Source organism: Balaenoptera ricei, chromosome 12, assembly GCF_028023285.1.
Source record: "Balaenoptera ricei isolate mBalRic1 chromosome 12, mBalRic1.hap2, whole genome shotgun sequence".
Taxonomy (NCBI): domain Eukaryota; kingdom Metazoa; phylum Chordata; class Mammalia; order Artiodactyla; family Balaenopteridae; genus Balaenoptera; species Balaenoptera ricei.
In genome coordinates this window covers 50,074,940-50,102,832 of record NC_082650.1, presented here as the reverse complement: position 1 = coordinate 50,102,832, position 27,893 = coordinate 50,074,940, and the positions used below count along the sequence as shown (strand labels likewise).

Here is a 27,893-nt window from a genome sequence, read left to right as displayed (position 1 = left end):
ATGTGCAACCCAGGTTGGCAGGTACTGATCAAAATGAATAAACCTTTAAGAGAAGGAGCAAATATTTATCAATTAGTAAAAATGAAATCAGGGCATGCCCCCATGACCACTTTCCCAAGAAACCTCTAATCTTTCAGTCTTGTAATGTTAGGCTTTAGAAATATAAAATGCAGAGTTAAATTAAACTAGAGTAATTGCTTGGACCATTGCAAATAGGCAATAGTCATAGAGTATGAACCTACCTACAGGAAATGAAAATGCTGCAGGATCTAAACTGTGGGCATAAGGAACAACTGAGTACACTTAAAACTGCTGTAACAATGACTGAAATACACCTATTCTGAAAAATTTCATTTTTAACCATTAAAAAATGTATTCCCCCTCTTCAAAATGCCATTTGTCATAACATATTATTTCTCACAGATCATATGTAGTGAGTGCATGTGTATGTGGATGGATGTGTGTATATGTGTGTATTTTCAGTCTATCTGAGCTTGTACATTTCTCAAATACTTGAAACAGAATTCAAAACAATTGCATTTGGGGCATATAAACTCCAAAACCTCAAAAGAATCACCCACATACTCCACACACCTGGTATCCAATTTTTATTTCTAGCCATTTCTAAATTTTCCAATGTACCAATTTATCTGAATTTGATACAACACCACCCCCTGGTGGAAATCCATAGAAAAGAATCCACATGATTTAACTTGGGAACTTTAATACTGCAAAGGATGATTAAGGTCCTTTAGTACACTGGCATGCACGCTCGCTCTTTCCATCTTTCTCTCTCCCAGCACAACATTCTCTGCAAACAAAATCATATGCAACAGGGACAGTGGGAGGGAGATGCAAGAGGGAAGAGATATGGGGACACATGTATATGTATAGCTGATTCACTTTGTTATAAAGCAGAAACTAACACACCATTGTAAAGCAATTATACTCCAATGAAGATGTTAAAAAAAAATCATATGCAAAAGCTTAATGAACAAAACAGCAAGAATGGAGCTGTGCTGGGGGCTTTCTCTTTCCCATCCTCTTTGCCAGTTCCACATCTCCCCCCAGGATGTCTAAAATAGAACTTATTATCACTAAACATAAGCCATATCCCCAAAAAATTAAAATTAGAATTACACGTATTTCTTTTTTTTGACCCTCATGTATATATTTTCATTCACCTTTTCAATGATAGCTGTAACTTTTTTTTTTTTTTTTCGGCCACACCACAAGGCATGGGAGATCTTAGTTCCCCAACCAGGGATCGAACCTGTGCCCCCTGCAGTGGAAGCGTGGAGTCTTAACCACTGAACCACCAGGGAAGTCCCGATAACTATAACATAAACACCATACACATTACATCTTATTAAGGCCTACTATTTAGGCCTATATTTAAATTAGAAATATTCAAACTTAGAAATTCTCCAGTGTTAGAAAATGTCAAATAAAACAGACTATTCTCATAAAAAAAAATTACATATATTTCTCCCAAGCTTCCTTACCTCAATGAATAGCATCTCCTTTACCATTCACTCAGCCAAAAACCCTCCTAAGTATTCACAATACACATGAACAGATTAAAGACCAAGTCAAGAATCCAGATTAATTAATTCAGCAATTCCCAAACTCATTTTATCATGAGATACATTTCCACTCCTCCCCAGTACCTTTTAACAACTTGCAGAAAACTCTTTGTTTATATTTTGTTCAGAGTGATTGTTCCATTTTAATTAGCACATTAGCCCTTTGGCTGCACATACTATTCAATCTTCAAAAATGCTTAGGCAAAGTCAACCATCCAACAAACCAGCTCTCAATCATTTGTGGTAGTGGAAAGTACGCCCCTTAGGTGATTGACCCCAGACCGCAATTGAGTTGATGCCACATCTGTAGGCAACATCATCCCTATCTTCTACCATCAGTACCAGCTGAGAGGAAGTAGAGGTTGCCACTAGCACTAGCAGGAATCATGCTTTGTCTTCCACTACATGGAACAAGCCTGAATTGTATATCACTGTGTAATTTTAAAGGATTATAGTGTTCACTTGACTGCAACCTATGAGCATCATGGGCAGCTCTGCAACCGACAGTGAGTTAAGTGTTTTCTATACATTATCTCCTCCTGTGGATTTATGAGCCAAAAAAAATCCCTGCAACCATGTGAATTGGCATAGATCCTTGGACACAAGATCTTAAAGAAATCTTACTTTATAGCAAGTATTTTTTAACAAAAATAGAGCTTTATGCCCTATGTCATTAGTACTAGACTTAAGTCTAGTACTAAGTTAGATTAGTACTAATCTTAAGTCTACTGATACATATTGCATCATTTCTAATTTTGAAAGCAAAGCCATGTCCAATTAAGCTTTCATTTGATAGAAGGGTTATTTGAATCTCTTCTGGTACTTAAATTATATTTTGATTAATAGTTTCTGGGGCCATTTGCTGTCATTTCATGCCTACAGCTTTGATTTGGGAGCAGGGGTCCTGAGGGCTTGGGCACACTCGCTCACCAGCCTGGCGGCCTCCAGGGCAGTGCCCCAGTGCATGGCTATGCCCCCACTACCGTGGCCGTAGTGATGGACCACAGGCAGCCTCCGGCTGCCCTGGGCTAAGAGCTCTTTCTCCAGCCGCACACCTGGCCTGGTGGGCCTCAAGCCCACCTTCTCCCTTATGTCACAGGCTCCATGGAGAGAGGGCTCGAGGGCACAGCATCGGGAAAGAATCCCTTTGCTAACTTCTGCATCTGGGGACAGATTCCAGTCTCCTTTTTGCCTAGTTCCACCCAGGGTTACGTTGGATATACCAGGGTAAATGTATGTCAGCCCACTCCCATCTCGGATAAAATGCTTCACCCAGGGAGCCTGCACTTTGAGCACTTGACCCCTCACTGGGAAAATCTTCGGATCTCCTGCAAGCTGCCTGCTTCCAAGGCCTGAACAGTTGACCACAATGTCGAAGGACGGGTGAAGCTCCCACAGGTCTTCTACTCGTCGGGTGAGTATCAGGCCCCCGCTTCCTTTTAGCCTGGGGAGAACGAGAGACCGTGAAGTGAGCCATAGCAGTTTCCTGCTCAACCCCTTACAGAAGTGATGGACAGGAACTCGGGAACAAAACTGAGGAGACCGTCGAATGAGCAGATACCTCCAGAGCTTCCAGGGCCCAAGCAGGCCAAATTCTAGCTGACTGCCTCACATCCTTGGAAACCAGGGATTCCTGAAGGTGAACCTAACTAAATAAATAGCTATTTCAAAAACTCAAAGCAAACTACATGCTTCATCCTTTTTATGTTTAATGGAGTTCCTATATCATTCTAGATGCTAAATAAATACCAGGTTAACCTGGTATTTAAAAAACCCCAAGCACTTTTTGTTCATGCCGTTTATTTAGCACTTAAATTTACTGCCTTGGACGTTCTGTCTCATATTGTTAATTAACTCTTGCATGTTCCTGTGTATTACTCTGTTCTCCCTAACCAGATGGTTGGGACAGGGCTCACATGCACTCCTCCTTATGTCTACCACAGAGATGCTAGCATAAGAGGAACACAAAATATTTGCAGCTGATGGACTAAATAACAGTTGTGGTTGCTAATGATTTTTTGGACCAGGTACATCAAGAATGAAAAGAAATGGTTTATCCAAGTTCTGTAATCTTATTTTTTAATAGTAGTAAAATACGCATAACACAAAATTCACCATTTTGACCATTTTTAAGTGTACAGTTCAATGGCATTAAGTTTAATACATTCACATTGTTGTGCAACCACCATCATCATTCCAACTCCAGAACTTTTTCGTCTTGCAAAATGAAACTATGTACCTATTAAACAATAACTCCAGGTCCTATCATCTTATTCATAGGTCACTTGTAGAATATAGGAGACGTAATATGAGAAAAAGACTATTGGCAGCTCTCTACACCAGGATGCAGGTTGAATGCCTGTGTGCAAGGTACTGCTTAAAGGTAAAGTGCCCTTCCTCAAGATTGACAAAGGAGTTGGGAGACAGAGTGTAAATACTTGGCAGAATGAAGTAAGTTCCAAATGAGAGGTGATGTAGGATTGGAAAGCATGGGTTTAGGTCCCAGTTGCCTCACATTAGCTTAGCTTTGAGGTCTTGGCCAACTCACCTCTCGTCTCCGACCCTCAGTTTCCTCATCTGTGTTATGGGGATGACACCTCCCTTGCCTGCTTCAGAGATGGCTGTGAAGTTCAAGTTCAAGTGAAATAATGGGCATGACAGTGCTTCACAAGACGTGAGCACAACAAATTCTAGGGGACTGATATCAATAAAGTATAAATTTCTCAAGGGGAGAGACTGTCTTATGCTTCTCACTACACCTATGACCCAGCTCAATGCCCAATACCTAGTGGACTTGACATGAGTGTTGACCAATACTGAAGACAATATGAAATCCTGGTTTGGGTATATGATGATTAACTCTATGTTTTGGCTTGACTGGGCCATGGGGTACCCAGATATTTAGCCAAACATTCTTCTGGGTGTTTCTGTTAGGGTATTTTTGGATGCAATGAACACTTAAATTGGTAGACTGAGTAAACTAGATTGCCCTCCTTCACGTGGGTCTCATCCAACTGGCTGAAGGCCTGAATAGAACAAAAAGGCTGACCTTCCTCCTGCCAGACTGCCTTCAAACTGGGATATCAGCTTTTTCCTGTCTTCAGACTCAGACTAAAACATTGGCTTTTCCTGGGTCTGAAGTTTGCCAGCCTTCAGACTGGAATTACAGCCTTGGGTCTCCTAGGTCTCCAGCTTGCCAGCTCACCCTGCAGATCCTAGGACGTGCCAGCCTCCATAATTGTGTGAACCAATTCCTTATATTAAATCTCTTTATATATATATATATATATTATTTTTTTTTTCTATTGGTTCTGTGTCTCTAGAGAACCCTAAAAGATAGAGAGTGGCACCACATTGGCATCCTTGCTTCAAACCTGAAGCAGGGTACTTTATTAACAGCAATCAGAAAATTAACAATTTTTAGTCCATTTGTCTGAAGAAAAGGAGAAAAAAAAGAAAACTAACTGAAAATCTCAGTTGGCAAATAATGCTATGCATATAGATTCAGCGGGAAAATCCACTGTTTATTCCTAGTGACACTTAATGTAGCTATACTTAAAATATCTTATCATAGTTAGAACTTTTAAAATGCATTTTAGGCTTACAAAGCAACTAAATCTCTCTCTCTCTCTCTGTCTCTCTCTCTGTCTCTCTTGCCATATAATTTTAACCTGATAATTTTAACCTCATCTGATGACCATACTGCTCACTCATTCTGCTGCAATGCATGTTCTAATAAAATAAACTGCATTCTATTTCCCACTTCTCAGAAGATCCATCTCTGCCCTGTCCACTGCATGAACTTTTATTAATCGGTCTAAGCCCCGTCCAGTCACGGAGCAGCTTCTGTTCCCTTTGGGGAGGAGGTGTGGATGAGGCCTGGGGTTTCTATGGGCAGAGTGGTCTGGAGGGGAGCAACCGTGCACCCTTAGTCAGTCCAGCAGGTGGGGTTCCCCTCTTCCACTGTCTTAGGGCAGCAATTGGAGCCCCAGTGGAAGCCCCCAAGGCCATTGCATCACAGCCAGCCTCCATCTATTCCCTACTAACCTTCTTGCCATCATCAGAAAAAATAGGACTTCCCTGGTAGCTCAGTGGTTAAGAATCTGCCTGCCAATGCAGGGAACACGGGTTCAAGCCCTGGTCCAGGAAGATCCCACATGCCGTGGAGCAGCTAAGCCCATGCACCACAACTACTGAGCCTGCACTCTAGAGCCCGCTAGCCACAACTACTGAGCCTGCGTGCCACAGCTACTGAAGCCTGTGCGTCTAGAGCCCGTGTTCCGCAGCAAGAGAAGCCACCGCAATGAGAAGCCCGTGCACCACAACGAAGAGTAGCCCCCGCTCGCCGCAACTAGAGGAAGCCCAGGCGCAGCAACGAAGACCCAACACAACCAAAAATAAATAAATAAATAAATTTATAAAAAAATAAATAAACACCATCATTTTCCACTTTCCTGGCTGATGCCCTCCTGCCTCATCCTTGCATAACCAGGGAGAAAGTGGGGCGTTCATATTAGACCTGTGTCTAAGGCCAACTTTTGCCCATGGCTCCTCTGGTTAAGGGCCAGGGGCCAATGCTGCGAGTAGGAGGAACTCTCTAGGGGCCTGGAAAAGGAAGGCTGTGCTCTGGCGGGCACAGGGTGTGTTGGGCATGGTGGAGCAGGGGTCTGCTGTGCACAGGAAGGGACCTTTGCAAGTTGGACATTTGTTAGGCAGGGATGACCTGTCACATGCCTGATGTACAATCCATATTTCTGTCCAACTGCCGAGGGAGTGGCACAGGCACTGCTGTGAGTCAGGCCAAGTAGGAGAACAGAAGCTATAGGAGACAAGAGTCTGGGACTCTGCAGGGAAAGTAACAGAGAGGACTCATTAGATGAGTGGGAAGGAAAGTGCAGGGAGAGAAGCTCAGTGTGGTTAGTGCTGTGCTCAGTGCGGGCCCTCATCAGGGCCACAGAATAAGGCGTGGCCTGCTGGAAAGAAGGCAATGCACCAACGTTACAGGGCCCCCAGCACCGAAACGGGGCACCCCGCTCTCTGAATGTCTCCCAAGGCAGGACCATCCTGCTCCAGCCGGGATGATTTATTTAGGTAGGATGCCTGGTGAAGAGACGGGCTCAGTTGACTTATTGCCTCTGTGATTCATTTCCTGGAAGGGCAAGTACAAAGCAGCAGAATATAACTCCACTGGCCAAAGATATAAAACATGATCTGCATGGCTGATTAACCCTCAGGGGTTTTTGTTTATTTGTCTGTTCTGGGTATTATTGGATATACTTTTTTTTTTTTTTTTTTTTGAGAAGGGGATGATTCCTTCTGTTCTTTGAAAAATGCTAATGATCTAATTTGTGGTTAAAAACTTTTTTTTTCTTTCCTGGAAATTAATATTATTTCAGAAGGACAGAGCTTAAATTGAAGGCATTGTTGTGTGGCTTGCTGAGTGAAATGCCTGTTTTTGAGTCAGAAGGCTGCAGGCTGAACACTCACATTGTGTAGAAGGGGCGTAGGAGGCAACATAACAGACCCTGGGTGTGAGGAACAAGCAGGGATTGTACGGCTCCCCAGCTGGGTCATCCCGTGGTGGAAAGTGGGTGGCAGCCTACAGAGGGAGCCCCAGGGGGTCCCACGCTCTCACCACCATGCTGCCTGGCCTCCCACCTGGCCTGAAGTCCTTACCCTGAGAGGGTTGCCTTGGGCTTAAAGGAGTCCTAGCCCTACAAAGCCTTACTCAGGAGTAAAGGGAACGGGTGACCCTCTTTCTCCTCCACATTGGCCTTCTGGTCAGATGCCAGGGCCTGAGGGAAGGGGGGATGACTAATCTTACAGAGAGGAGGCCCCTCATTGCGGGGTTAAGAGGAAGCATGAAGTATCAGGGACCTAGGGGGTACCAAAGCAGGAGGCGGGGCGGGGGTGGGACAGCTAGGACGAGGGTCTCCTCGTGGCTTCCCTGCAACAGACTGTGTGTAGTGTGTGTACTGTCTAGCTGAGGCACTCACGTCCCCACCCACTGTCATGGTGGACATGTATATCAAACAAATGGACCTAAAAAGTCCTCCCCAGGACTCTGTGGGGACAAGAGCAGCCCCTCAGGCCTCTTCTCCTTGACTCTGTCACCTAAAAACAGACAGGAAGCAGCATGCTCCAAGGCACCACTCCAGCTGGCTGGTCATCAGGCCCGATGGTGTTGCAGTCAGGAGGTGGCTCCCACTGGCACAAAGCACCACTCGCTCAGGGTTATTTTAAGTAAAGTAAAACGCTGACAGCAGGCTTCCAACTAATGAGAGGGGATCAAGATTTTTCCCAGGCCTTCATCCCACAGTTAGAGATTAGGCTTGAAAATAAGGTTATTATGGAAATGAGGGGCCTGTTTTCTAGAAGGTGATACTTGAACAAATTGTTCAGGTAATATATGTTCTCGTGTGAAACTGGCTGAGGGTGGCCCAAAATAAATATGCATATATTTACAGCAAAGCTCTGCCACTTATGGCTTGCCTAATAATTTCCCCTCATCTGAATTTTATTAAGATATATGATACCTCAACTACGTATCAATAGCATTAGCAATTCCCATGTTCTTTTTCCAGGCATTTTTATGATATAAAGACAAAAATGCAACACCACACAACCTTGCCACTCAGAAAAGATGGTGATGCCCTGAAATTGGAATGCTGGTGGATGGGTAACTCCATCACACGATGGCTCAAATGTTCATTTATCAGCTGATATACAGTGGTTTAAATTTAGCATACAAACAGGGGTTTATGGGCCAGGGACAAGGCACAAAAGTGTAGGTTTTATGAAACTGGAACTTTAAGAAGAAAAAAGTCCCATATAAATTGCTAAGAGATAAAAGTGAAAAGAGCACTTATAAAGCTACAAAAATATATCATGGTGCTCCCGGCATGTGCCTAACAGACTTAGGCTCCTTCCTCTGCACTCCCAATCCACCTTCATAAATTTGTATTTAACCCTCATCACATGTGTTACTGTTATTGTTAATTAACATGTATATCAATGTGCACACACATATATACACCATCACCCCCAATAGACTATGAATTCCTTAAGAAAATTGATCATATTTTATACTTCATTTTTGACTAGCTTCTAGCACAGTGCTAGGTATACATAGAAGGTCAACAAAGAATTGTGGAATTAATTAATTATTCCAGTTAATTATCCTATCTCTTACATCTGGGACCAAGCCATTGCTGCCACTGCTTACCTGAAGTCACTTTTCCAACTTTTACAGAATAATTTGCATTGTTCCTATTCATCTACCAAATATACAGACTTGGGGATTGAAAGGGCCAAAGTTTCACAACCCTCAACATGCTTGCAATTTCAAGATGAAACTAAAGAGAGATTTATTGATGTGTCTTAAATAAAAATACCCTTGATGTGTTTCCTAACCAACTGGAAACAGAAAGTCCTGAAAACCAAGCCAAAATGCAAGTTCATGGAATTTGGGGCTGAACTTGGTAAGGAAGCAATTACCTAATTTAGATAAGCCCTCACTTTTAAAGTTCTTGCTCATAACAAAATAAAATAATGGGGTTAATTTCTTTTTCACTAATGAGAAAAAATTTCAAAAATAACTTATAATAAGCCTAGTTCTCGAAAGAACTAGAGTAAATCATATCATTTTACGGCTGGAAGCATATTCTCCAAACATCTCACTTTATGGATGAGCAAAGTAAGATACTGTTTCAACGAGGGGGTCTTACTGGTGGGGAGAGAGGGACCAAATCGTGCATCAACGTGCACAGTGAAGCAGAAGATGGATGTGTTACTAACTTGGGTGTGACTCACTCCTTGTGACACAGTGTCTTCAGAATGTTGTACAAAGCCCTAGCCTTTAATGAACAGCAAGACAGTGCACAAGAGCTCTGAGGAACCACAGAGAAGCTATGAAGTTATTTATGGGTGTGACAGACAAAGGAAGCAGCAAAGAGCCACTTCAACTGACCTTTTCTCCAACCACGGGAGGTAGGCAGGGCCTTCACATTTGAGCGTCGTAAAAGCCTGACCGAACACATGTTGGGGGAATTTCTTCAGCTCATCCTCAGTCATCTTTCGAAATCCCAGCACCACATCAGCCCAGAATGGCACTTCCTCAGTAGGAATGCTCCGAAATATCTGCCAACTCAAACACATTAAGTGGAAAAATTTCCTGAAGTTCTATGAAATTTCTAGTGAACTCCATGTTACAGTCTCTAAAGCATTTTAAAAACACACTTCTTATACCCATACAGAGAAAGACATTATTCTTCAATTCTCTCAGGTTCAGACAACTCAGTAGCTAAATTTAAAATGTTCATGGTGGGGGGGAGGGGGGAGGGAGGCCTTGGTATAAGACATTTAAAAAGTTGTGTGTCTTTTAAAGATTGAATTTAACTCTCTTTTTCTAAAAAGCTCTTGCCCAGATTTTCTTTATTTACTTATGATGATGCATTTTTGAGGAAAGATTTTTCTGTTTTGCATAATGCTTTACATAAAGTGTAAGCAAACCATCAAAAGTTTAAAGGTTGGCCTCAATTCTGAACAAAATATCTAAGTTAGAACAAGCAACGGTGGTGGTGCAGGAGACAGGGCTGTGAATTATGAGTTAAGTTGTAGATCATCACGTTAAGTTCTTGATAAGAGAAGCCAGGAGTTGTCAGGAGAAGCCCTGTTATCGTTCAGTCATGGCTGGGGCTGATGAGGCTAGAAAGATATTAGTTGTTAACAAGAAGCCTATAACTGTGCTATCAATAGCTGCTAGGCATATGTTTGGATTTTTAAGTATCGGGCTCTTTACCTCAATAGGAATAAATGTTGTAAAGCATGGCTGCTCTAAAGTAGCAAGGGAAATCATTTGAGTGCTATACATGGTTGCTAATGCTATGGTAATTAATGTACTGGAATTTATATCTCTAAGTAATTCATTCTATACGGTTCCTGTGGAAGGTATAAATGTTGTTTGCTGCAGGTCTCTACCACAGGCCCTCTTGCTGTCTCATTCTGCATACTCTCCCTGGGCTAGATTGCCCTCTTCCCTGTCTTCACCATCATACTATAGGCCAAACACTCAGAAGACTACATCTCCACCCCTCTTCTCTCTCCTGAGCTCCAAAACCAGATCCAGACCCATGTTGCCTACTCCCTACTGGATAAGTCTACCCCCATGTCTCAGACATTTACCGCATGCCCGCTGCTCTTTCCCCATCCACCCAGGTGCTAACTCCAGAAACCAGAGAATCATCCTTGACCTTCTCTCCTCTCTCACACCCTACATGCCATCAATTATCAAGTCCCATCTAAGCTCCTCATAAGCATTTCTCAAATCCATCTGTTCTCTATGCCCACTATCAACACCTAATCTATCCCACCATCATCTCTCTTTCCACAAATCTGTTCTCCACACTGCAGACAGAATGTTTTTGAAATGCAAATATGATCAGTTACTTCACTGTGTAAATCCCTCAATGGCTTTCCATTACCCTAGACGTTTTTCAGTCCCTCCAACACACCAGAGTCACCCTAGATTCAGGTCTATTCATGTACTATTGCTTCTACCTGAATGCTGCCTCCTCTGCCCTGGACCCTATCTCTGTCCCCTTCACCTCTACAGGGTCAGCAGACTAACCTATACTCATGTGGATGGTCTCCACTGAAACATCACTTTTTTTCTGAGTGGCTTCTCATAACTTACCAGAGCAAGTTTATTCTCCAGATAAATGCTTCCATAGCACCCTGTACTCTTCCGTTGGTGACTCATGTCTCATATGTAACTCATTAGATTTAGGACATTCCCTACAGAACATAAGCTACATGAGGGCAGGACCATGTCTGTCTTTCCTAAAAAGCCACTCAACACATATTTATTGAGCATCTACTATATGCCAAGCAATATGTACTAAGTTGCTCATTTCTATTTCCCTAATTCCTAGAAGAGTACCTGATACTGGTGAATGCTGAGTAAATTGTTTTGAAGGAATAAATAGATGAATAAAGTTTATACTTATGCCAAGGTGCATAGGACATTTGTGCCCTTACCTTCACTTGACTGATTCAAATACTTTTTGGAAGCAAGTGGGATAAAAATCATTCATATGAGGAAAATAAGTAACTCTTTTTTAGAATGGCTTAGAGTACATTCCTTTTAATATCCTCAATAGTGGCAAAGTCTTGCTCTTGAAAGGACATTTGAATCTTGGACACAGCTGTTTCCAAAAATTACTGAGAGCTGATGTTTGTGAATTAGACTGGGTCGTGTTGGGTTTGGACAAAAACAAAGTGTGACCATAAATCAATGACAACGATGTTTCTATGTGGCTTATCAACTGGCTCTGGAGACAGTTACAGTTTCAATCCATCTTCAGAAGGTAGAGAAGTAAAGTTGCTCCTTTGGGTAGGGACTTTGAGAAATTAGTGATATCAATATCGTTTGGTGTTTGTGATGGTGAGGGAGAGCAAGAAGAGGAATAGGGTAGAAATCTGCCTGATGCAGGTACGTTCACCAGCAGAAAATGTCAGCAGACAGCCTGAACTCAAAAGAGGAGACAGGACAATTTTTTTTTTAACAGCACAAAAGATGCAGTGGTTTTGAGAACTTAGTAAAAGGCAGACATCCCTCTGTTCTTCAGAAGGCTGTAGGGCATAGTTGTGTTATCACATAGAATAACACAATGTATGTGTAAATCCGAAGTGATAGCATGGTTAGTGATTTCTGTTTGAGAAGATATAGAAAGGTATTGTCATATTTTAAGTGCCAGTTTGTGTTATAAATGTTTAATATTTTAAACTCTTTTATTTAATTTTGCATTTCTTCTGAAATTGGATGTGAAAAATCAAATGAAGCTTGCTAACCATTTCAGAAATATTTTTTCCCAAATGGCACTTTAAAAGGTAACTTTAGTGACCTATGAAATTTGCTTTTTTGGAACACTTCATTCTCCACGGACACCAAATAAGAAAGATGTGCCTGTGCCTTGCGCCTCTGCACCCATTCCCATATCAATCACACCTGTTTGCTTTCCATCAGCCCCCATCAGCCCCATGTAACCCAAACTCAGTGTTTACCTGCTATATGTTTGTTTAGCCATATTTGTAAATCACTGCATATTCCCTGAGGAAACTCAAAATAGCATTTGTGATGAGAAAGTATAATGGTTGTTTATTGTTTAAAAGTCTAATGCTATAACTTGTCTCTCTCGAGTTCTTTGGAGTAAAGCCTAAAATGTTCTTCTAAATCCTCCTACATCTAGTTCAGCACTCTGCTCATAGCAGGTACTCAGTAATATTTGCTGTTGAACTCTAAAGTCTGTTAAGATCATTCTAAATTCTAAAATAACTTCAGATTTCCTCTCTTACCCAGACACCAGGAGAACACCAGCATCTTCAGCTTCTGCAGAATTGGCAATTGCAAACAGGTGATCAAATGTCTCTTTAAACCACTGCTTCTGCTTGTGAATGGGTGTGTCTGTGATGGTGGAGAAAAGCAAAGCAGAACAGAAAGGAAAATAATGACAATGACTATCTTCAGAGAAGCTCCTTCCTACAAACTGGGAAAAACTAAAGAGGCAGGGAGGAACATTTAGATAAAGTACCACACTGTGGTGGAGGATCTGTCAGCCACCAGAGTTTTGAATGTTGACACTTGCTGTCAGAGTCGGTTCATAAAATTATTAATCAACAGAGGGGAAATCAACCAATGAGGGAAAAATCTAACATATGGGCCAGCTGGAAAGGGCGTATTGGCCTTTTGCACTAGGCATATTCCAGAGGTCCTTGAAAGGTCCATAACCAATCTGAGCCAAGTTAGCCGATCTGGCTGAGGCATCCAGCTGGCCACACAGTCGAGATGATAGGAGAAAGAACCCAGGGCCTCTTTCCTGAGGGCTGAAAACATGGCAGGAGATAAAGGGAGATCTGTGGGGCCCAGGTCAACCAGGTCGAAGAACAGACTGAACATCAGTGGGAAGCCAAGTTTGCTCACCCTTCTGATACAAGGAAACAAGGCCTGCATTGTGGAACTGAGCTCCCTACAGCCCCATCCAAGGCTGCCATTACCTCCATCCCCCTCCATTCCATGGAATCATAGACCACCTTGGAGTAGCATTCCTGGGGTCACCAGGGGTATGCAGGGACCACACCAGGCACCACCTCTCTGTCAGAGTCCTGTGGGCCAGTGCCCCCTATCCCCCAGGCATCCCTGCCTGTGTACAAGAGATTGGACCTGGACGTAGCTCTGGAAGGGTTCCAGGCCTGCCAGGGAGAAAATACGGGTCAGGGTTCAAGCCCCAAAATAATAGTGTCCAGTGTAGGCACAGAGAGCAAGCATGGCACAGAAGCACTGACATATCCAACTGTGGATGAAGTATTTGGCCGTCTGATCCCTGTGGGAAGGTCATGAGAGAGAGTCCAGGGTCAGGCCAGGGACTGGGGAACTGTAATCCTGAGGGGCTGCTATAGGGGGAGACACAGAGGAGATGGGGGAACTGAGCAGAGAGGATACTGGGTCAGCTTTGCTTGGAGAGATGTCCCTAGAGCTCATGGTAGAGATGAAAAACCCCTGGAGGCATCCTGCTTCCAGGTGAATGAGGGCATTTCAGTAGCAGGTTTTAAAGCAATTCACTTGTTCAGGAGCCAGTAAATATTTCTTAAGTAGTGGATCTGTGCTGTTGTCTTTAAACATATGCCCGTGTGAACTCAACACTCCCAAAATTGCAGACTGGGCCTACTGGTTTACAAATAAGGAGGAAATAAATAATAAACTGCAAAGAACTAAATTAGACCTCATATGGATCATACCCCAACAATCTAAGGCAGTGTACGAGGCTGTATTGAAATGCACACCCCCGTTCCCACTTCAAACCTTAAAAAACAAAATAGTGACTGCTATTCACACACTGCAAAAGTCACCCCAAAAGAATAGACAATTCCAGTTCAACAGTGGGTAAAGCAAGCCTGGGACCTAATTCATGTTCAAGTGCTGGTAAAAGAAAACTGTAGCCAGAGTAGCGGTAATAACAATAGCAAGTGCTGACATAGCACTTACTATGTCCAGGCACTGTTCTAAATGCTTTACACGTGTTAACTCATTTAATCCTCACAACAAACCTATGGGACAGTATGGTCCCCATATGGTATGGACATTTATGGGCACAGAAGATTTTCATCACTGCGGCTGGTCTGAAAGAAGCCCAGAGAGAAAACCAAAGTCTATCTAGCAGCGCCAGAGAGAAAGACCCTGATCCAGGGGCCCCAGTCACCCAGCCAAAGGGTGAGCTGGGCCTCAGTGGCCTGAATGAACTCTCAGGTGAGCCTCCTTTTTTGAATATGATTCCATGATTATCAGGCAGCCTTCTCACCATTCACCTGGGCCTGATGCATACAAGGGGATGCCTAGGAGATGGACACAAGGACTCTGGTCACAAGAAAGGTGTCCAGTGTGAACTAGCATTCTGCAAAAACACCAGGCTCCTGTGCTTGTTTCCGGCAAGGCAGCTCCCAAGAGGTACACTAGCATCACGGGTGCTGACAAAGCCAAGTTCCTGGACTGCAATAGTGAGGCCACTGCCCTCCCCACCCTGGCAGAAAATGGGTTTATCCTCTGTTAGGTGAAGCAGGGGGTGTCTCTGGACTAGGAAACACCAAGTGCAGGCAAAGGCAGGGATACCCTAGTAAAAACAAGAGCGTTAAGGAAACACGTGCAAACCACATGCTAAGACCCCAGACCTCTTCTCCCCCTCCTTCTAGAACGCTGCCAGCCAGGCCTTCACCCACCCCAGCCAGGGGACTGGAAGCCTCTTCTCTGGGGAACATGACTTGCCTAAGAAGAAAGACTTAAATATAATGACATCAGAGGTTCTCCAACCAAACAGCACTCCCATCTCACTCCAGTGAGCCTCAAGGCAACAAGCCCTAAGCAAGGACCCAGAAACTCCCATCAGCTGTTTAGGATCCTGCTCTTAAATGTCCACAGACAGGTAACGATGACCACATGGCCAAGGAAAACCTGTAACATGAAAAATGAGCACGTCAAATAAAAAAAACACAACTTGGAGACAACAGAAACTATGCAGGGAGAAAAAACTTTTAAAACTATTACTAGTGTCTTCAGAAAGATAAGATATTGCAACCATAGAACACAAATAATATAACAAAGGGAAATTCAGAGAATAAAAAAGATCTTTGGAATATTAAAAATGCTACGGTAGAAATAATAAATCCAACAGCAAGGCAAAAAGAAAAAATTGAGAAAATCTCCCAGCAAGTAAAATAGAAAGAGAAAAAGATAGAAATAGGAAGGGGAAAAAATTGAGCCAATGGGAGGACTCGTCCAGGAAGCCCAGCAAAACAGCAATTCCAGACAGAAAGGCAGAGACGGCAGGAGGGAGGAATCGGCAGTTGGGTAACTCAGAGATTGTATCTTGAACTGGAGACATGAGTTTCCATATTAAATGGGCAGGGCAATTTTCAAAGTCCAGATTGCTGTTTTTTTGTAATAACTTATAATCATTTGACTGCTTAAACTATGTCCATGTATAACTTTGATACAAAAATAAAAACTAAAATTAAAGGGGAGAAAGGAGAGTGGAAATGAGGAAGTGAAGACAGTAAGTGTAAACTTCATTAGCTGCAAAGTGATTTTGTTTCCTATTTAATGCTATTTCCTCCTCTTCCCGTTTCGTATGAAGAATACAGAATGGAAAGGATGCATGAAAGTGTTTTTAAAAATCAATGCATTGGGACTTCCCTGGTGGTGCAGTGGTTAAGAATCCGCCTGCCAATGCAGGGGACACAGGTTCAAGCCCTGGTCTGGGAAGATCCCACATGCCATGGAGCAACTAAGCCCATGCGCCACAACTACTGAGCCTGCGCTCTAGAGCCCTCGACCCACAACTACTGAGCCCACGTGCCACAATTACTGAAGCCTGGGCGCCTGAAGCCTGTGCTCCATAACAAGAGAAGCCACCGCAGTGAGAAGCCTGCACAATGCAACGAAGAGTAGCCCCCACTGGTCGCAACTGGAGAAAGCACGCGCGCAGCAACAAAGACCCAGAGCAGCCAAAAATAAATAAATAAACAAATTAATTAATTATTTTAAAAAATCAATGCATTTTTAGTCCTGAATACATATTGACTGATTGTTTTTAAACTGGTTTAGAAGTGAGGATAATGTTAGTCCCATTACAAGTATTTTCTGACTTGATGGTCACTACTGGTATCAGTGGAAAGACTTCGAGTTACCAGTTACCAACTGTGGTAGCCATTGGTGCTGTTTACCAAATACTCTGGCTGTCTACCTTCTGGGAGCCTTACAGAATTGCACTTCCTGGCCTCCTTCTGAAGGGTGGGAGCATGTGACTAGCACTAGCCAATGAGCTGTCACCAGAAGTGATGAATGTTGCTTCCTGGCCATGAACCTTTAATTGCTAAGGTAAGACCCCTCAGAGCTCTCAATCCCCCAGCTACAGGTACTGACCACATTCAAGGCTCTGGCTGCTTCATCAGCTTAGACCCCTGAGTGATGAACAGAACCCTTGCTGAAGCTCAATCAACATACAGTATGAGCAAGAAATAAACCTTTGCTTTTTAAGCTGCTAAGATTTGAAGGTTCTTTCTGTCTTGCTGCATAACTGAGCCTTTCCTAACAGATGAACCAACAAGATGTCAAAAGTGCACATTACACTTACGTGAACATCCAGCTGTCTTTGTCAACAGAATTCCACCAACACCATTCTATCTAACGTCCGTTATATCTGACAGAGGAGCAAAAATCTCTTTCTCACCTGGATAAACAGGAGGAATAAGCATTCCGGCTGCCACATCACTCGTGGTCTCGGGAGTGAACTGGTCTGAAATGACTGTAATGGAGCATCGCGGGACCAGTTTGGAAATGCACACAGCGGTGGAGAGCCCCACCACACCAGCTCCCACAGCTGCAATCCGTACTGTATCCATGGGCCTGTAAGAGGCACGGTGTGAGCTACAAACCTTGTTTCAAGAGTTATTCCATCCAGTACAAAGCTTAGCCCTGAAGGTTCTTTCCTTAGGTCCACAGCCTCTCCAAATACGACCTTTCTTGCCGGCATTTCTCATGGGATAAAGAGAGCTCCCTGTAAGCCCTCTTTCCATTCAATGTCAGGGTAAGGACAACAAGGTCTCCATGGAGTTTAGACATTAGTCCCAAACCTGCCTGGAGTTGCCTTTAGAACAAAGGACAGCTGAGTAAGTCTGCCCTTGGGGGTGGATTTCTACTCATTCCTAAACCATGTTCCCTGTGGACACGGCCTAGGGAAGGTTGGTGAGATAAGCGAGGTGGACAAGAGCAGCAGAGCTGCTGCATCTTCTCCCAGAAACCTCCCGAGGAGCAGCCACTGAGAGGGCACGAGCCAGACCCAGGGGCAATTTAGAACTCAGCTGTTACTGTTTACAAACTGCTTTTTAATTATAACAATGTGACACAAAGTCTGAACAACGGAACTCAACATCTCTCCCGCTCTTCACTCTAACTGGAAACCAACTCCTCCCACCCACGCCCCAACCCTCCACTCCCCACCAACACCCCTGTCCTGAAACCCCACCCTCTGAGAGCAGGCTTTCCAGGTAAGGAGCCTGGATTCCTTCGTGGACTCGAGTTCTGATTCCGTAACCTGGGGAGCTACCCATGGTCTCCTCGCCTCCACTCCCTCATCTGTAAACCAGGCCAGGTGAATTCTTTATTAGATCCTGTGGGTGGTAAATAACAGAGATGCACTGAGGTTGTCTTGTAAAGGGAGCTTCTTCTGAGAGTCCATATGGAAATGCAGGAGACAGACATCCAGGGGCCTGGGCTGGGCATCCTGAGACTGGCACCCAGGGTGGAAACCAGAGGGTTGATGAGGGTTCAACACTCTCCCACCGCCTCACCTCTGAGCACCAGGAGTCCACTGAGCCCTCTCCACAGTCAGCTCGCATGTCCCCCCATGCTTCCCTGCTTATCTTTCCACTTCTGGTTCCAGCTAACTTCCCCTAATAAGTCTCAGGTGGAAACTCCAGAGAGAGAAAATGCAATTAGTCCAACTGGTCGTCACCATCCCTATTAAACAAAGCTCTAGCCCCAGTCCAGCTTGTTGGGCTGACAGAGCCTATAAATCTGCCCTTGGCACAGGTGCCCTTCCTTGTCCAGTCAGCAATAGCCAGGGCATCAGGTCACGTGGTACAAATCATGGCCACCTGCACATAAAATTCATCTTTTCTCAGGAGGGAGTGGGGTGGTTCGCTCTACTGTGAGTACAGCAAAGGCAGTCAGTGCTCACTTCCGTCTCTGAAGGTCTCAGCACTGAGATATTGTAAAGTCTTCCAAAGTGGTTTAGTGTGTGTTATTTCCATTTCTCAAGCAGTATACAGTTTCCTCAGCCATAATTTTATCTGACTGCTCCCCAGTGGGCTGGCTAGCTGAGAAAGAACAGTATTGCCAGGGCAGAGGGAAGAGAAGGGCAGGGCAAGGAGCAGACCAGTGGATGGGGGGCAAGCTTGAGGAGTGTAGTCCTGTGCATGTCCCCTAGAGGTAGAAAGCAGACACCTATCCCCTTACCGGCTTTCCTATTTCACAAGGCCTCCCCTTCCCAGCAACTTTCTCAAAATAGCTCAAATAAATTAAGTTGAAAGGGAAAGTAACCTGTGGCTGAGAATATCCAGCTACCAGGGAAGAGAAAAGTGACCCAGCAAAGTGGGTACATTCTGGTCCAGTGACCTGTGAATCTCTGTCACCTGATCCCACTTAGACACACACCCCCCCCCCCAAATTCGTGGAGTAGGTCCAGAACCACCCCTGAGCGGAAAGCAGGAGCATTCAAGTACCTGTCTCCAAAAAAGCAGGCTTGGAACCCACCGAAAGCTCTGGCACCAATACTTGTTTTCCCAGTGAGTGGTTGCTCTAGTGCCCTGAGAGACAGAAAAAGCAAAACTGCTTCCCATTGGGGGATTTATTAAGGACATTCTCTCTAATCTTAATCTCCATTGGCCCACACCCCTGTCTCTGTCACTTATTACCCTGGAGAAAGGAGCAATTGACCTCATCTCATCCGTGGAGCTGCAGCTCTGCTGATCCCCTGGAAGCCGGTCCATGCTTGGCAGCCCTCGCTTCTCTTTCTGGTTTACAAACCCTCTGTCTTGCCACAAATCTGGGATTTCTCCAACTGATTTGTAAGCGTGGTAAATAAGGGGTGAACCTGTCCAACTTCCAGCACGTTCCATCCAGAAGCAGACGCGTTTTCCTCATTTGGCTGCCCCGAGTTAGCATCCCTCTCCTGTAGGCGCCTGGCTCTGCTGAGTCAGCTGATGGGGGTGGGAGTGGGGTTGGGTGAGGGCAGAATAATGTTGTTGATCACTAAGATGATGACCTGACTGCAGCTGGAAAAAATGATTCAGGAATTAATCTAGGATAAGAATCAAATGATTCTTTAGCCCACATATTCAGATATTTGCTGAGTGTCCATTGTGTGGTAGACACTTTACAGTCAGTGAGTCTGTTTATAGGGAAGCAGTTTGAAGTATCAGAATAATGATAATAATATTGTAACCAATATGTATTTAACATTAACCCTGTGCCAGACACATTCATGATACCATGTAACACAATCATCCTATGAGGTAGGTACTATTATTATTATTCCCACTCTATAGATGAGCAAATTGAGGCTCCAAAAGACTAAGGACAGGCCCAAAGTCTCTTAAGTGGCAAAGCTTCATCTGAGTGTTAGATTCCAAGGCTCAAAGTATTAACCAAAGCATGTACTTTGGTGTCAGGAGACCTGTCTGTTTTATTTTGAACAAGTCACTTGCTTCTGAGTTTCAGTTTCCCCATTTGAAAGTTGGAAATGAACTTATTTTGTGAGCACCTGCTGAATTAAGATGTGTAAAATTCCTCCTACAAATAACAAATGCTGGAGAGGGTGTGGAAAAAGAAGAACCCTCTTACACTGTTGGTGGGAATGTAAACTGGTACGGCCACTATAGAGAACGGTATGGAGGTTCCTCAGAAAACTAAAAATAGAATTACCATATAATTCAGCAATCCCATTCCTGGGCATATATCCAGACAAAACTATAATTTGAAAAGATACATGCACCCCTATGTTCATAGCAGCACTATTTACAATAGCCAGGTCATGGAAGCAACCTAAATGCCCATCAACAGATGAATGGATAAAGAAGATGTGGTATATATACACAATGGAATATCACTCAGCCATAAAAAAGAATGAAATAACACCATTTGCAGCAACATGGATGGTCCTCAGATTATCATACTAAGCGAAGTAAGTCAGAAAAAGAAAGACAAATACCATATGATACCACTTATATGTGGTATCTAAAATATGACACAAATGAACTTATCTAAGAAACAGAAATAGACTCACAGACATAGAGAACAGACTTGTGGTTGCCAAGGTGCTGAAGTCCAGGAGTTGATGAGATCTCCCTGAGACTGCAGGCGAGCTCAGCTTCACACTCCTCTCCAACAATTTTTCAGGAACTTTTTACTTTGGGCTCTGGAGGTCCCCAGAGCCTCACCTGTGCAGTGTGTTGGGGTCCTCCCTGCCCACCAGCCCCTCCTGCTCTGCTCTCCATGGGCATCAATGGCTCGAGACATGTTAGCCTTGCTGGTGTGTTAGTTTGCCAGTACATCAAGTGTCTCAAGACAATGGAACTTGAATAGCCTCTTCAGAGGCTATTGAGGAAGCAAGGCTCATGGGACCAGGGATTCAGCAGTGTATGGCTGCAGATTGGGGCAGGGAAGCATGGGAGGGATGAGTTCAGGGAGATTCGAGTCTGTGATATATTGGCTTAGCTCTGACTTGGGACAAAAAGTAGAACAGAGTCTATAATTGAATACTTTCTTCCTTATAAAATAAGACTTTTAAGACTTACCTGTACAAGGACTTCCCTGGTGGTCCAGTGGTTAAGAATCCACCTTCCAATGCAGGGGATGCAGGTTCGATCCCTGGTCAGGGAACTAAGATCCCACATGCCACAACTAAGACCCTATGCAGCCAAATAAATAAATAAATATTAAAAAAAAAAAAAAAGACTTACCTGTACATCCAAGAAAATCTCTAACGTTTGGTCCCTGATCTGGTAGGTAGGCACAGGGAGAGGCAGGGAATGAATGAAGAAGATGAAGCTACTTAGGGAACAAGAAGCTGTCAGTATATACTGGTACAGTGTGGGCTTCAGAGATAAAATGAGCAGCCATTCCTGACTCTTGGCAAATTCAGATAAGACATGAACACCCACAACTCCCAGACACTCTGTTGGGGGGAGATACCACAGACTGGCTTCAATAGTCAGAATTCACAATCTTTTTTTTTTTTTTTTTTTTTTTTTAATTTTTATTTATTTGTTTATTTATTTATGGCTTGTGTTGGGTCTTCGTTTCTGTGCGAGGACTTTCTCTAGTTGTGGCGAGCGGGGGCCACTCTTCATCGCGGTGCGCGGGCCTCTCACTATCGCGGCCTCTCTTGTTGCGGAGCACAGGCTCCAGACGCGCGGGCTCAGTAATTGTGGCTCACGGGCCCAGCTGCTCCGCGGCATGTGGGATCTTCCCAGACCAGGGCTCGAACCCGTGTCCCCTGCATCGGCAGGCAGACTCTCAACCACTGCGCCACCAGGGAAGCCCCAGAATTCACAATCTTAAATAAGAAAATATTCCTCTTCACCACCACAAGAATTTATGTACCCCCTTTGCATAATGCCATTTTACAGAATGAACCCTTTGTATTGAGTATGTGGTAAGTATTTGATAAGAGTGATCAAAAGGGGACAGGTCAGCCCCTCAGAACTGACTGTTCAATTGAATACGTTCAGAGAGTTTATTTATTTATTTATTTATTTATTTATTTATTTATTTATTTATTTATTTATTTATTTATTTATTTATTTTTGGCTGTGTTGGGTCTTCGTTTCTGTGCGAGGGCTTTCTCCAGTTGCGGAGAGCGGGGGCCACTCTTCATCGCGGTGCGCGGGCCTCTCCCTGTCGCGGCCTCTCCCGTTGCGGAGCACAGGCTCCAGACGCGCAGGCTCAGTGGCTGTGGCTCACGGGCTTAGTTGCTCCGTGGCATGTGGGATCTTCCCAGACCAGGGCTCGAACCCGCGTCCCCTGCATTGGCAGGCAGATTCTCAACCACTGCGCCACCAGGGAAGCCCAGAGAGTATATTTTTAATATGAACTTATACCTCACAATGTAGCTATTAACAGAAATTCGGGGGGTGGAGGGAGGAGGACAGATTCAGCTTTTTTGGGATCTGAAGTTATACAGGTTTAAGCCCTCTTTTGTGTGTGTGTGTGTATATATACATACATACACAAAATCATGAAAGAACAAAATGTCTGTGACTACTTTGATGTCATCTGACAGAGGGGAAATCTTACAGAAGGAAGAGTGGAGATAGTGGTCTTAACTGATTGCAGTGAATAGATCTTACTTTTGCAAATTTTTTTACAAAATTTACCAAGATTTATAACCAAATAAACCAACTGCTAAGGTCTTTCTCAAGAGCCTGTGCAAGTGAGGGAAGTGAGTCTGAAGTTTGTGCTTCATTAGCTTCACAGTAAGTCTTCCCTGCAGCTATTATGGGCCAAAACTATCACCAGAACAATCTAAATTGCAGAGTCCTCAAGGGAGAAACATATTATATGTTGTAGGACACAATCAAATCGGAACAGGGACAGCATGATGGGCTCCAAATGCCAACTGGCCAAGACCAAGGCTGGACAGGACGCCTGCCACACTCTCCTTGACTGCATGGTGGAATCATATAAAGTGCATGGAGAAACAGCATGGTATAGGATCTGGGCTGTGGAGGGTGGCATTAAATGATGTAGATATAGTATCTCATCTTTTCAGTCCTGTGAGCGACATTTTATTATGATCCTGAATTTTCAAATGAGAAGACTGAGGTAAAGAGAGGTTGATTTGCCCAAGTGAGAAGGCTGATAGCCAGGTTTTTTGTTTGTTTGTTTGTTTTTATCTACGTGCTTCCACTGCCCCTCACACTTCATTGCTTGTTGAGGTCAAGTTGATGTATGGTCCACAGTTAAACAGAACTGGTAACAAGGTCACCTGCCTGAAGTTTACCTACTTGTATGTGGGTTGTTTTCTGAGCTTTCCAATGCTGTGGTAAAGTACTCCTTGAAATGTTTACAACCAGAGACAGGTTTGATGTGCTACGTATGACTAGCTTCCAACTATTATAGATATACAACATCACTGTTTTTCAAGTATAAAATCAGAAAGCTGTGCATACTAAGAAATGCTAGAGGAACAAAGTATGTTTGGCTTCCTGTATGACATATTTGTGAATTGTTATGCTATAAAGCCCAATTTTTCTCCCAATAAAGTGGGGTTTTTTTCCTTTTGAGTTAAAAACACTTTTTATCAAGGTTGCTGGATATATGAGCAACATAGAAAAATCAAGCACCCTCCTTTATGCCCACAATAAACAGTAGAAAATATATGAGAAACTTAACATCTCTAACTGTAATAAAAATATGTACCTAGAAATAAATACAAGAAATGTGCATGATTTATGGAGAAAATTATTCTTCATTGAAAGACATTAAAGACAATCCAAGTAAATGGAGAGATAAACCACAATAATGGCTAAAAGGAAACCTTCAAGATGGCAGAAGAGTAAGACATGGAGATCACCTTCCTCCCCACAAATACATCAGAAATACATCTACATGTGGAACAACTCCTACAGAACACTTACTCAACGCTGGCAGAAGACCTCAGACCTCCCAAAAGGCAAGAAACTCCCCATGTACCTGGGTAGGGCAAAAGAAAAAAGAAAAAACAGAGACAAAAGAATAGGGATGGGACCTGCCCCTCTGGGAGGGAGCTGAGAAGGAGGAGAGGTTTCCACACACTAGAAGCCCCTTCGTGGGCGGAGACTGCAGGTGGCGGAGGCGGGAAGCTTCGGAGCCACAGAGGAGAGTGCAGCAACAGGGGTGCAGAGGGCAAAGGGGAGAGATTCCCGCACAGAGGATCGGTGCCGAGCAGCACTCACCAGCTCTAGAGGCTTGTCTGCTCACCCGCTGGGGCGAGTGGGGGCTGGGAGCCGAGGCTCGGGCTTCGGAGGGCGGATCCCAGGGAGAGGACTGGGGTTGGCGGCGTGAACACAGCCCGAAGGGGGCTAGTGCGCCACGGCTAGCCGGGAGGGAGTCCAGGGAAAAGTCTAGAGCTGCTGAAGCGACAAGAGACTTTTTCTTACCTCTTTGTTTCCTGGTGCGCGAGGAGAGGGGATTCAGAGCGCCGCTTAAAGGAGCTCCAGAGCCGGTGCGAGCTGCGGCTATCAGCGCAGACCCCAGAGATGGGCATGGGACGCTAAGGCTGCTGCTGCCGCCACCAAGAAGCCTGTGAGCGAGCACAGGTCACTCTCCACAGCACCCCTCCCAGGAGCCTGTGCAGCTCGCCACTGCCAGGATCCCGTGATCCAGGGACAACTTCCCCGGGAGAACGCACTGCGCGCCTCAGTCTGCTGCAACGTCACGCCGGCCTCTGCCGCCGCAGGCTCGCCCCGCATCCGTACCCCTCCCTCCCCCCGGCCTGAGTGAGCCAGAGCCCCCGAAGCAGCTGCTCCTTTAACCCTGTCCTGTCTGAGCGAAGGACAGGCCCTCAGGCGACCTACACGCAGAGGCGGGTCCAAATCCAAAGCTGGACCCCAGGAGCTGTGAGAACAAAGAAGAGAAAGGGAAATCTCTCCCAGCAGCCTCAGGAGCAGCGGATTAAATCTCCACTGTCAACTTGATGTACCCTGCATCTGTGGAATACCTGAATAGACAACAAATCATCCCAAATTGAGGCGGTAGGCTTTGTGAGCAATGATATATATATTTTTTTCCTTTTTCTCTTTTTGTGAGTGTGTATGTGTATGCTTCTGTGTGTGATTTTGTCTGTATAGCTTTGCTTTTACCATTTCATTTGTCCTAGGGTTCTGTCTGTCCTTTTTTTTTTTTTTTTAGTATAGTTTTTAGCACTTGTTATCATTGGTGGATTTGTTTATTTGGTTTGGTTGCTTGCTTGCTTTCTTTCTTTTATTCTTCCTTCCTTCCTTCCTTTCTTTCTTTTTTTCCTTCTTTCTTTCTTTCTCCCTTTTATTCTGAGCCGTGTGGATGACAGGGTCTTGGTTCTCCAGCTGGGTGTCAGGCCTGTGCCTCTGAGGTGGGAGAGCCGAGTTCAGGACATTGGTCCACCAGAGACCTCCCAGCTCCACATAATATCAAATGGTGAAAATCTCCCAGAGATCTCCATCTCAACAACAAGACCCAGCTCCACTCAACAACCAGCAACCTCCAGTGCTGGACACCCTATGCCAAACAACTAGCAAGACAGGAACACAACACCACGCATTAGCAGAGAGGCTGCCTAAAATCATAATAAGGTCACAGACACCTGAAAACACAACACCAGACGTGGACCTCCCCACCAGAGAGACAAGATCCAGCCTCATCCACCAGAACACAGGCACTAGTCCCCTACACCAGGAAGCCTACACAACCCACTGAACCAACCTTAGCCACTGGGGGCAGACACCAAAAACAACCGGAACTACAAACCTGCAGCCTGCAAAAAGGAGACCCGGAAGTTAAGCAAAATGAGAAGACAGAAAAACACACAGCAGATGAAGGGGCAAGGTAAAAACCCACCAGACCAAACAAATGAAGAGGAAATAGGTAGTCTACCTGAAAAAGAATTTGAGTGATGATAGTAAAGATGATCCAAAATCGTGGAAATAGAATGGAGAAAATACAAGAAACGTTTAAAAAGGACCTAGAAGGGCTTCCCTGGTGGCACAGTGGTTGAGAATCTGCCTGCCAATGCAGGGGACACGGGTTCGAGCCCTGGTCTGGGAAGATCCCACATGCTGCAGAGCAGCTGGGCCTGTGAGTCACAATTACTGAGCCTGCGCGTCTGGAGCCTGTGCTCCGCAACAAGAGAGGCTGCGATAGTGAGAGGCCCGTGCACCGTGATGAAGAGTGGCCCCCGCTTGCCACAACTAGAGAAAGCCCTCACACAGAAACAAAGACCCAACACAGCCATAAATAAATAAATAAATAAATAAAAACTAAAACAAACAAAAAAACAAGTTCCATTTTCTTTAAAAAAAAAAAAAAGGACCTAGAAGAATTAAAGAGCAAACAAATAATGATGAACAACACAATAACTGAAATTAAAAATTCTCTAGAAGGAATCAGTAGCAGAATAACTGAGGCAGAAGACCGGATATGTGACCTGGAAGATAAAATAGTGGAAATAACTACTGCAGAGCAGAATAAAGAAAAAGGAATGAAAAGAACTGAGGACAGTCCAGAGACCTCTGGGACAACATTAAACGCACCAACATTCAAATTATAGGGGTCCCAGAAGAAGACCAGAAAAACAAAGGGACTGAGAAAATATTTGAAGAGATTATAGTTGAAAACTTCCCTAATATGGGAAAGGAAATAGTTAATCAAGTCCAGGAAGCGCAGAGAGTCCCATACAGGATAAATCCAAGGAGAAACATGCCAAGACACATATTAATCCAACTATCAAAAATTAAATACAAAGAAAACATATTAAAAGCAGCAAGGGAAAAACAACAAATAACACACAAGGGAATCCCCATAAGGTTAACAGCTGATCTTTCAGCAGAAACTCTGCAAGCCAGAAGGGAGTGGCAGGACATATTTAAAGTGATGAAAGGGAAAAACCTACAACCAAGATTACTCTACCCAGCAAGGATCTCATTCAGATTCAGTGGAGAAATTAAAACCTTTACAGACAAGCAAAAGCTAAGAGAATTCAGCACCACCAAACCAGCTTTACAACAAATGCTAAAGGAACTTCTCTAGGCAGGAAACACAAGAGAAGGAAAAGACCTACAATAACAAACCCCAAACAATTAAGAAAATGGGAATAGGAACATACATATCGATATTTACCTTAAATGTAAATGGATTCAATGCTCCAACCAAAAGACATAGACTGGCTGAATGGATACAAAAACAAGACCCATATATATGCTGTCTACAAGAGACCCACTTCAGACCTAGGGATACATAGAGACCGAAAGTGAGGGGATGGAAAAAATATTCCATGCAAATGTAAATCAAAAGAAAGCTGGAGTAGCAATTCTCATATCAGACAAAATAGACTTTAAAACAAAGACTATTACAAGAGACAAGGACACTACATAATGATCAAGGGATCAATCCAAGAAGAAGATATAACAATTGGAAATATTTATGCACCCAACATAGGAGCACATCAATACATAAGGCAAATG

The 27,893-nt window shown here is 44.0% G+C and overlaps 1 protein-coding gene across 2 annotated transcripts; it reads right to left on the bottom strand.

The window, feature by feature from the left end:
* Nucleotides 1-599: 599 nt before the first annotated feature.
* DDO (D-aspartate oxidase) lies at nucleotides 600-19,706 on the bottom strand. 2 transcript variants are annotated; one of them, XM_059941997.1, is made up of 6 exons: nucleotides 19,633-19,706; nucleotides 19,419-19,502; nucleotides 17,366-17,541; nucleotides 12,942-13,050; nucleotides 9,556-9,732; nucleotides 600-3,030 (listed from the first exon to the last, which is right to left on the bottom strand). In XM_059941997.1, exons 1-6 carry the CDS (start codon nucleotides 19,683-19,685, stop codon nucleotides 2,463-2,465), a joined length of 1,167 nt encoding a protein of 388 aa, XP_059797980.1. In that variant the 5' UTR covers nucleotides 19,686-19,706; the 3' UTR covers nucleotides 600-2,462. The 2 variants fall into 2 exon arrangements, with proteins under 2 accessions (XP_059797980.1, XP_059797982.1); XM_059941999.1 differs by lacking the exon at nucleotides 19,419-19,502 and having other exon boundaries at nucleotides 19,633-19,680.
* Between the last annotated feature and the right edge of the window lie 8,187 nt (nucleotides 19,707-27,893).